The sequence below is a fragment of the Solanum pennellii genome, chromosome 7 (genome assembly GCF_001406875.1).
Source record: "Solanum pennellii chromosome 7, SPENNV200".
NCBI lineage: Eukaryota > Viridiplantae > Streptophyta > Magnoliopsida > Solanales > Solanaceae > Solanum > Solanum pennellii.
In genome coordinates, this window is record NC_028643.1 from 75,890,061 (window position 1) to 75,899,740 (window position 9,680).

The window sequence follows — 9,680 nt, forward strand, 5'->3', positions numbered from 1 at the left end:
ATATTAATTATACTTTTGTGTAGTATAAATAGAGGTGCTCCTCATTTTTAAAGACACCAAGTAAAGTTGTAAAACATTCTCCAAAGTGTAATATATTTATTGTATTATCAATTTATAACATAAATGTCCGTCCAAGAAAGCCAAGGGTAAATAGTAATACATATTAACTGATGATACAAAAATTTAAGGTGTAATATGTTTATTGTATTATCAATTTATTTATAACATAAATGTCCATCCAAGAAAGCCAATAGTAAATAGTAATACATGACATTATTAGTAATGTGAAATTTCTTTAGTGTACAACAACAGTTGAAATTTGACAATTTATTAGCCAAATTATAAAGAATTGCTGGAACACCATATTGCTGTATTAGGAACTGAAAATTACAACCTGTATGGGTATAATATATGAACATAGTGAAGCACTTCCGTTCTGATCGGGATTGCCATTCAAACTATAGTAATAGCTTCTACTCTATGCTCCAGATATTGTTAGATATGAAGAGCTTTTAGAGAATAATAAACCAAAGTTGTATAGTGTCGTCCTTTGTTTTCGTCTATTCAATTCTCTCCAGATTATACTTCACGATTTCCTCAAGTGCTGCTTGAAAAGGACTAGATGGAAGGCATTTTAGGTTCTGCATTGCTAAATCAGCTTTCTCCTTTGCCAAATCTTGTGCTCGTTGAATTCCCCCACAGCTTTTCACCAGATTGATGGCCTCCTCGAGAGAACCAGCATCGTGAAATTCTGATTCGATTATATTCCTAAGGTTTGGCTCTTTCTCTAATGCAAAAAGTACTGGTGCAGTAAGGTTTCCCTTGGCTAAGTCACTTCCAGCTGGCTTTCCCAGTTGTGCGGCTGATTGTGTGAAGTCCAATATGTCATCAACAATCTGGAACGATAAACCAAGATTCCTCCCATATTGAAACATTTGTTCACTAATATCACTGCCAACGTCACTGAAAATGGCAGCTCCTTTGGTGCTTGCAGCAATCAAGGAGGCCGTTTTATAGTAACTCTTGAGCAAATATTCATCCAGTCCAACATCACAGTCGAACAAGTTAGAGGCCTGCTTTATTTCACCACTTGCAAAGTCTTTAATAACCTGCCATAAAAAACAATAACCACAAAGGGCGTTGAGGTACAACGAACTAATAATGATATCAATGTTGCCAATTCTACAAGATGTATAAACCTAGAACATCTTAAGATACCTGACTGATGAGCTTTATGACTTCAAGGTTTTCAAGGTTAGCTAGGAACCAGGACGACTGTGCAAACATAAAATCACCAGCCAGTACTGCCACTCTAGTACCATATAATTGGTGAATAGTCTCCTTTCCTGCATTAGAAGTTCTATTAAGAGGCCAATATAATGAAGCAAAAGAGAAGGTATAATAGAAATTGCGATTAAGAGAAGCAAGTTAGAAGAAGCACAAGGGTAAATGATTAGATTGACAAACAGAGGACTCATATTTGGAAGTGCTTTAACAGAATTAATCATAAATTGATCTAAGCTAAACTATTAGGAAAAGGAAGTGTTGATGGTAGAAATAACAATCTAATATTATCAGTCTCTACAAACTTGGGAAAGCAAAGATCTAATCTAGTCTTGCTCTTTTTTGTAATCCTGAGAAAGCGCATACCTAGCCCAATCTTGTCAGTTTTCTCTTTTTTTGGTGTATCCACTGTTAAGTGTACCATTTCACAAAACAGTTGTACAGAGTACATTTTTTTTCAGAAAGCATACAAATCTGACAAATGCTGAGAAGATCTCAGAAACCCAAAATGAAAAGTAGGAAGAATATTTAAACAGTAATGACCTCATCACATAACCTGTTGCTAATCAAGCATATTTCCTGGACTAATTCTTGAAGTTATTAAGGTCTCTGGATCACCCGGGAGAGCAGGGGAGATCGTCTTTCATAGAAGAAAGTCAACCACATCAAGTTAGACAACAAGAACCTCATTTAAATCAATCAGGGCAGCATCAATAACAATTAGAAAATACTTGGGAAATAAGTAACTAGTCCTAGGAAATGCACAAGAGATAGCTTAGAAACGATAAGCACAGATCTCATACACATCCAACCAATGTTGTAGTGTCAAATAAAGTTTACTGGGGGGTTTCTAATCAATAAAAAGGTATTGTCATCATTGTAAGTCTGGTTATTCTGTTAATATCATCTGTCCAGATTGTCTGGCGTCCACAGTAGACTCTAGGGCATCTTTATTTCTTTTTTCTTTAGATATACCTTACAAACTCTTCATCAACTGAAATTTTCAGAATGAGACTCTTTAAACGATTGATATTGTTTAGAGAGTAAGAACATGCATCACAGTATCATCATAGAATCAGAAAGATGACAATATCTTCTTTAGCGTTTTCTTCTAAATATTACTCCTAAGATAGTACTAAAATTCTTATTTTAAGAACAATAACCCGCAACGATGCCTGCAAAATAACCCTATTCCTAGTAATGGTAGAGCTGAAGATTTTGAGTGATATCCAAAGTAATAACCACTGAATATGTACAATAACCTTTTCAGCCACCTGAATAAAGTATTAAACTAGATGCAAGAGTGATAATCATTTTGAGTTTTTAAATAACTAAAGGCAGTGAATTTGCAGACGCATCAGAGGAGAATAACAAGTTGCTTAAAATGGTTTACCTCTTCGTGTGTCACTTTCATCTAACACGTCATCATGTATCAAGCTTGCAGTATGGATCATTTCAATGATTTCAGCTAACCTTCTGTGATTTGTGGTGAGTTCCCTGGCAGCAAGCATTTTAAGACATTAGCTTAGCTGATATGTTATTGTTGAGTATCACAAGAGAAAAAAAATCAAATAGTGTTCCTCACTTTAAGCCAGACATTTCTGCTGTGGCCCTTGACACTAGGAACACTAAAGCAGGTCTCACCCTTTTGCCACCAGCACCAAAAATCTGCTCAGCTGCAGACATTAAAACTGGGTTCTCTGCACCAACAATCTGAAAAATGATTTCTCTTAGATACAGAATAGAATAGAGATATGTTAAAAGTAAATTGGCCTGATATGCCATCTGAACATTCATGTGGTATTGATCCAATTAACCACATATTTTACAAATTCTAATAATAGCAAGTGACAATATGAAACTTTTTCAGTTATGTGTATTTATTTATCAGGATATACGTTTGAGATACTCTCAGGCCCAACTGCAATTATTTCTTGTATCAAGTCTTTGAATCAAAGTAAATGAAATTGTCAAAAAGCTAGGACCTTTTAAAATGAACTTCATAAGCTCAAGGTCAAGGTACCTGTGCCAATGGGAGTTAGAAGGTAACCAGGTAGAATAGTTGAGGTGTACACATGCTGGCCCGAACAACATCATCATCCAAATTATAGATACCATTTGGAAGTAATTGTGTAGCTCTTACTCCTACAGTTAGATTTTTTAGGCCAATAACCCGGACAAATAAATATATCTATTAAGTCCAGTTGTTTATCCTCCATGACCATTTGTTAGTCCAAAAATTGCACCTCTCATACATCTAAAGCAGTTCACTCGAGAACAAAGTATATTCACCTTAGCAGTTGTTCACCTTAGAATCATTGAAGTCACAACGACAAGTACAACCATCAGTCATCTGGTATTTGAATCAAACCATGACCAAATACCAAATAAAACTGTCCTCACAAATGTTCCAAGATTAAGATATCATTTGGCAGAGTGATACTGCAACTCCTGTTCCCCTTATATGTTAATTCTAGTAAGGCCAATAAACACAAATATCATCAAATAAGCATCTCTATTGATTTGAATCCCCACTAGCATGACCACTAGTCCAAAATTGTACCTCTCTCTTACATCTAGAGCACTTCGTTAAAAGGAACAACTCGACCAAGCATCAATGAAGTTAAATTATGAAAAGTACATTTGTCATTTGACAATACCAGCAGTAATAAAGCGAAAGGAACGCGTTCCGAATCATACCAGATAAATGATTATATGTATTACCTTGGCAGCTATTAGTCTAAAATAAGATTTTATCACATATAATCCATTAAGCTATATAGCTGAAAAAACACATAAGCAAAAGTTGAAACATGAAAGATTGATTAATCAAACAGTGTCAACAGATTACTCACATTATGCAAGTTCTTGTTTAATGTAAGTAGGTCATCAGCAACCACTTCAAAAACATTAGTCAATGAAATAGGTTTTTCTGACTTATTCAAATCCAAAACTGGTGCCAACCCTGCAATACAACCACAACAACAACAAAATTTCCAAATTTAAATCATTCCAAGAATACCCTTATAAACTGTAATCCTTAAAAATATTGAATTTAACTATATATACCAGTAAGTGAAGCCTTAGTTGAAATACGCCCAAATTCTTGTCTGCAAGACAACAACTTCTTCCCACTGAATCTTCTACTTACATTTCTCAAAACACCCTTTGAAAAAGAACAGCCACAAGCCAAAGACTCCAATGGGGTTCTCCCAATTTCAAGATTATGGCAAGTCACAGACATCATCTTTGTAACACCCACTTAGCTAAATCACCAGATTTTTTGCCTTGTAATGCTTCAAGATTGCTTTTTTCGACACCCCAATAGGCAAAAAAGAACAGAAAACTACTATGGAAACAATTTGAACACTTGGGTGTGCTTTTATATCCTGTCCCAAGAAGAAATAAATTGAGTGGATAAAAAAGAACCACATAAAAATGGAGTCTTTGGTCTGATTAAGTGACAGAAAATGGAAGAAAAAGACAGTTGGGCTGTGTTTCAACTCCTAAAATTCTCAAACACTCAAATCAATTTATCATCCAATACAAATGCAATATGATGTACTAATTGTATAGCTATTTTTATCATTTTTTCTGAGGTAGTATGATAGCCAAGTAAGTGAGGTTGTATGATCCAAAGAGGCCGTGTCTGATATTTATATTAGAGCCCTATTTTTTTAATTTTTAATTATGTATTGCGTAAGTATCTATATTGGAGGCTAATTTTTTGGATATGCACCGTGTAAGGCCCAACTTGGAGGAAGCTTTATTTTTCTGGATACGCGCCGCGTAAATATCTATATTGAAGCCTTACTTTTTTAATAGATTCCGTATAATTATCCATATTGGAGCCCTATTCTTTCGAATATGTGTCACATAAGGCTCAATTCGGAGGAAACTTATTTTTTCAGTACTTATCGCGTAAGTATCTATATTGGAGTCCTACCTTTTTAAATGTGTCATATAAGTATCTATATTGGAGCTCTATTTTTTTTTCATATATGCATCATGGCGTATTCTATTGACGATTTTTCCATGTCCAATTTTTTATGATCAAAAGTAATGATCCATTTAGATATACGTTATAAAATAATAATTCGAAATTAGATTAATTTAAAGTTGAAATTTTATTTAAAAATACAATTTAAATTTTGTAAATTATATATTTTTTCCATAAAAGTTGTGAATATTATCAAAATTTTCTCCTATTTAATCTTTATCAAATGAGTACATAATTTACAAATAAAATGTCAAAAAATATTAAGGTGTCATATCGATAAATTGCACATCTCAATGTCCTTTTTTAGCTATTTTGTAACCCTATCTATAATCTTTCCTATCAGGCTATCACATACTGAACAATAATACATTTTAAAACTCGTGAAATTACATATAGGTAATTAATATGATATTTCAAAAGTATTTTTGTATCTTATTCATTATTTTAATTATATTGCATGAAGCTCATAACTATGATAAATTAGGAAAGTTATATACACAGGGTTGAAGATAAAAGTTTATGGTATGAGTTCGATCAGTCGAATCAAATAATATAATTTTGATTCAAATTTTATATTTATCTTAAGAGATTTATTTTATCAACATGTATAACTTATTGATCTAGAACTCAAATATTTAAATAGATTTAGAATTCTAAATCTATAAGCTTCAAATCTTGACTATATCTCTATACATACATAGGTGACAAATCTATAATATTAGGTGCACACATGAACCAAATAGTTTTTACGTATTACATAATTCATCAAATATTCATATTCAAAACCAAATGAGTTTCATGAATTCAATAACAAATTTAGATTCGTAAACTTCAAATCTTGACTCCGACGTCTTCACGTCAATCAACAAAGTGGAAAGATTTTGTGTCCATTTCACGAGTTCATAAATAATCTAAAATGTAAAGATAATAATTCTCCAAGTGTTTGACATTTAAGTTATTTCTTCAATCTCAGCAATTTCATTCCTCCACATAATATTTAGATTCCTTTTTTCTTTCTTTTAGATCAGAAAAAAAAAGTCTCCTTTTTAAATTTTAAAAAATAATTATAAAATCGATTGGTTCTTAATATTATTTCATTGACATAGATCCCATTATATCAGGTTAACAAATGGTTCAAAGTGATCAAAATTTTGTTTGGATTTTAGATTTTTATGAATATATGTACGTGAATTTTCCATTAATTTAATTTATAAGTGGAAATATGCATTTACGTAAGTGAATATTCATCTATTTGCTATCCTATTTTGGGTTTCATTTGACAAGGACTAAAAGAAAACAATCGTATATGAAAAAGAAATGCATATATTCTAAAATATACAATATATTAATGATAAAAAAAAATACATGAATATTTTTGAGTCCTAACTATCAACTGTTTCTTTTTTCAACTTGAACTATCAAATTGATTAGAACATAAGGCTCTGAAATTAGGCTTACACCTAATTCACGTTCAAAAAACTAGTTCAAACGGAGGAGGATTATTCAAGCCTTATAAGGAGTCCACACATCTCATTAATCATCGATATGAGACTTTTGTCATTCTTTAACACCCCATCTCACGCTCAGTGCTTAGCATCTGATGCGTGGGCAATTTGATGAAAACAGACTTTAGAAAAGTGGTTCAGGTAGCTCAGCTTGTTAGAGCAAAGGACTGAAACTCCTTGTGTCAGTGGTTCTAATCCACTTCTAAGCAGGCGAAAGGTCCAAACCATAGTCGGGAGTGAGCGAGATTGAGAAATGAAAGTGAAAGAGTAAGCAAAAAAATGTGAGCGAGGAGGATTGCCCAAGCCTTATAAAGAGTCCACTCATCTCATCAATCACCTATATGGAATTTTTGTCATTCTTTAACAAAAGCAAACATTTAAAAATACTCTTTATCCACCTTTTGATTAAAGTACCTTTCTATTCATCTTTTTTCGTGTGAAAGTTCATCTTTTACCCTTAAAACTAATGTCTCTTTTTTTTAGAAAAAAAAAATATATATATATTTATCATGTGTTATTTTTTTATTAGATGAAATAAGAATTTCACCTCAACTAAACTTTTTTCCGATGATTTATTCAAAGTCAAAATATTATACCTCTTGAAAATTCAAATTTCATTTTTTTTTTGTATATGCTATTTTTTTTTTTTTGGATGTTCAACAAATTATGGGAAAAAACTTAAAAAATCTTAAAAAAATTGTATGTACGAATTTTATTTCCTTCGACTGATCGATTTCTCCTTCATGTTAGTAATGTTTTCTACGAATTACATATGAACTATAAATGAGAGGAGCAACAAGTTCTGCACCAAAATGTTAAGCCAAATCATACACAAACAATATCTAAAAAAATAATATATCTTCATGATTCCCAAAAAAAAAAAAAAAAGCTAAACAAAATACAAAAATTAGTAGTTTTCTAAAAAAAATATTTTTTCCATAATTTATCCAAGTCAAATAATCTCAAAACAATTTTTTAAAGAAATTAATAAAGAACTGCAAAAATATAAAAGTAAATTATTAGATTTAAAAATATTTTTGTGGGACTCTCGAAGGGGTATATTATTTTGATTTGAATAAATTAGAGAAATTAGTAGTTTTCTAAAAGTTTGTTTAATTTATTGAAGTCAAAATGATATCTACTTCATAGTTAAATAATTTATTTGATTTAAAGAAAAACTACAATAAACATAAAAAAATCTTAGATTTTTGAAGAAAAAAAATTGTGGGAGTCTTGAAGAGGAATACTATTTTGGTTTGAATAAATTATGGGGGGAAATGTAATATAGGTGAAATTTTTATTTCACATAATAAAAAAAGATACATAATAAATATTTTAAATAAATAAAGAGAAAGGGTTGTTAGTTTTATGGGTATAACTGAGCCAATAGGTGAATGAGAGTGTATTTTTAGATTAATAAAAAAAAGAGAGTAAAAATGTATCTTTAAATCAAAAAACGGCTGAAGGATATTTTTAAATAAAATTTTTCCATAATTTAAATGTATTTTTAATCATTTTTTGTTTATAGTTCTCTTTTTACATTTGGACTATCACTATCTACTCGTATTTTAATACACGTATATAATATAAATTAAGATGGAATGATTCTTTAAAAAGGAAAATTAAATAAATAATTAAAGATATCAAATGAACAGATTATTGATCCGTCACATTCAAATCTACTTGAACTTAAATGAGCTAAATAATTCAACTCACTCAATTCTTATTATCTACTAATTATTTTATAATATTTTATGAATTAAATAAATTGAGTTTAATTTTGTCGTCCCCTCGTAAAACGGGAGATAGGTACATTTAGTTACTATCTATTGGGTTCTTTGGACTTTGGAGCCAATTGGGGAATATGCTTTATTTTCCAATTTACTTGTTCGTTGGCCATATATTATACCAAAGTTCTTGTGGACCAATTGCTCTACACGTCAACATAGTTTTAATTTATTTTTATTACTTTTTTTAAAAATAATTTATATGACTTTTTTTATTTTTTGAGAATTAAATGTTTGAATTTGACTAAAAATTAAGAATGAAACTTTTAAGTTTTTTGAGATATAATTTATATATTTATAAATTAGATAAAAAATATTATAAATCACAAAAATTAATAATTTAAAATATTTAAAAAATATGTAAAAATAATTATAATTAAAAGTAAAATTATTTAAATTTCAAAATCGTTAAATAACAAGTACACTTATTATAGCCGCCATTCTTATCTGTTTTTGTCATTTGTGTTCACTAGCTACATGTCTCCATCTCTTTTTGTGCTGCTTTTCTATCTTGATTATGACCTACTGTTTTATTACGAGACGATATAATAAAATTATTCGATAAAAATATAATTAGATTTATTTAATATTAAATGAATTAATAATATATTAATTTATTGACTAATTTATTTTGATTCATTCAAATTTAATATAGTTTATTTCTTTAATATTTATATGGGAAGAGTGTTTCTGTGTTTCTCTCATTTAATTTTGTCACGACCCAAAAATGGACGTGATGGCACTCGTCTTACCCCACCAAGACAAGTCAGCCTAAAACTCAATATCTAACAAAGTGCGGAAGTAACTCGTCTTACCCCACCAAGACAAGTCAGCCTAAAACCCAATATCTAACAAAGTGCGGAAGTAAATAACAATCCAATAACAATTTTTATTATGAAACCAAGTCATATTAATTCAATCCCCAAAACCAGGTTGTCACGTGCACAAGCCTCTAATGTAAATATTAGAATTTGAAATAAAACAGAAGTCTAACATGAAGTTGTTTTTCAAGTAAAAACAAAGTCATAAACTGGAGTAGGAAAGTTCGCTGAGATGACAAACAGCTACCTCACAATCCTCCACAAGATGCCTCGGAAACAAAGA

The 9,680-nt window shown here is 30.6% G+C and overlaps 1 protein-coding gene across 1 annotated transcript; it reads right to left on the bottom strand.

The window, feature by feature from the left end:
- Positions 1-233: 233 nt before the first annotated feature.
- Positions 234-4,828, bottom strand: LOC107026209 (probable solanesyl-diphosphate synthase 3, chloroplastic). The gene is made up of 6 exons (XM_015227096.2): positions 4,354-4,828; positions 4,140-4,249; positions 2,870-2,997; positions 2,678-2,781; positions 1,219-1,346; positions 234-1,109 (listed from the first exon to the last, which is right to left on the bottom strand). The coding sequence occupies exons 1-6, from the start codon at positions 4,529-4,531 to the stop codon at positions 561-563; spliced, it is 1,197 nt and encodes a 398-aa protein (XP_015082582.1). The 5' UTR covers positions 4,532-4,828; the 3' UTR covers positions 234-560.
- Between the last annotated feature and the right edge of the window lie 4,852 nt (positions 4,829-9,680).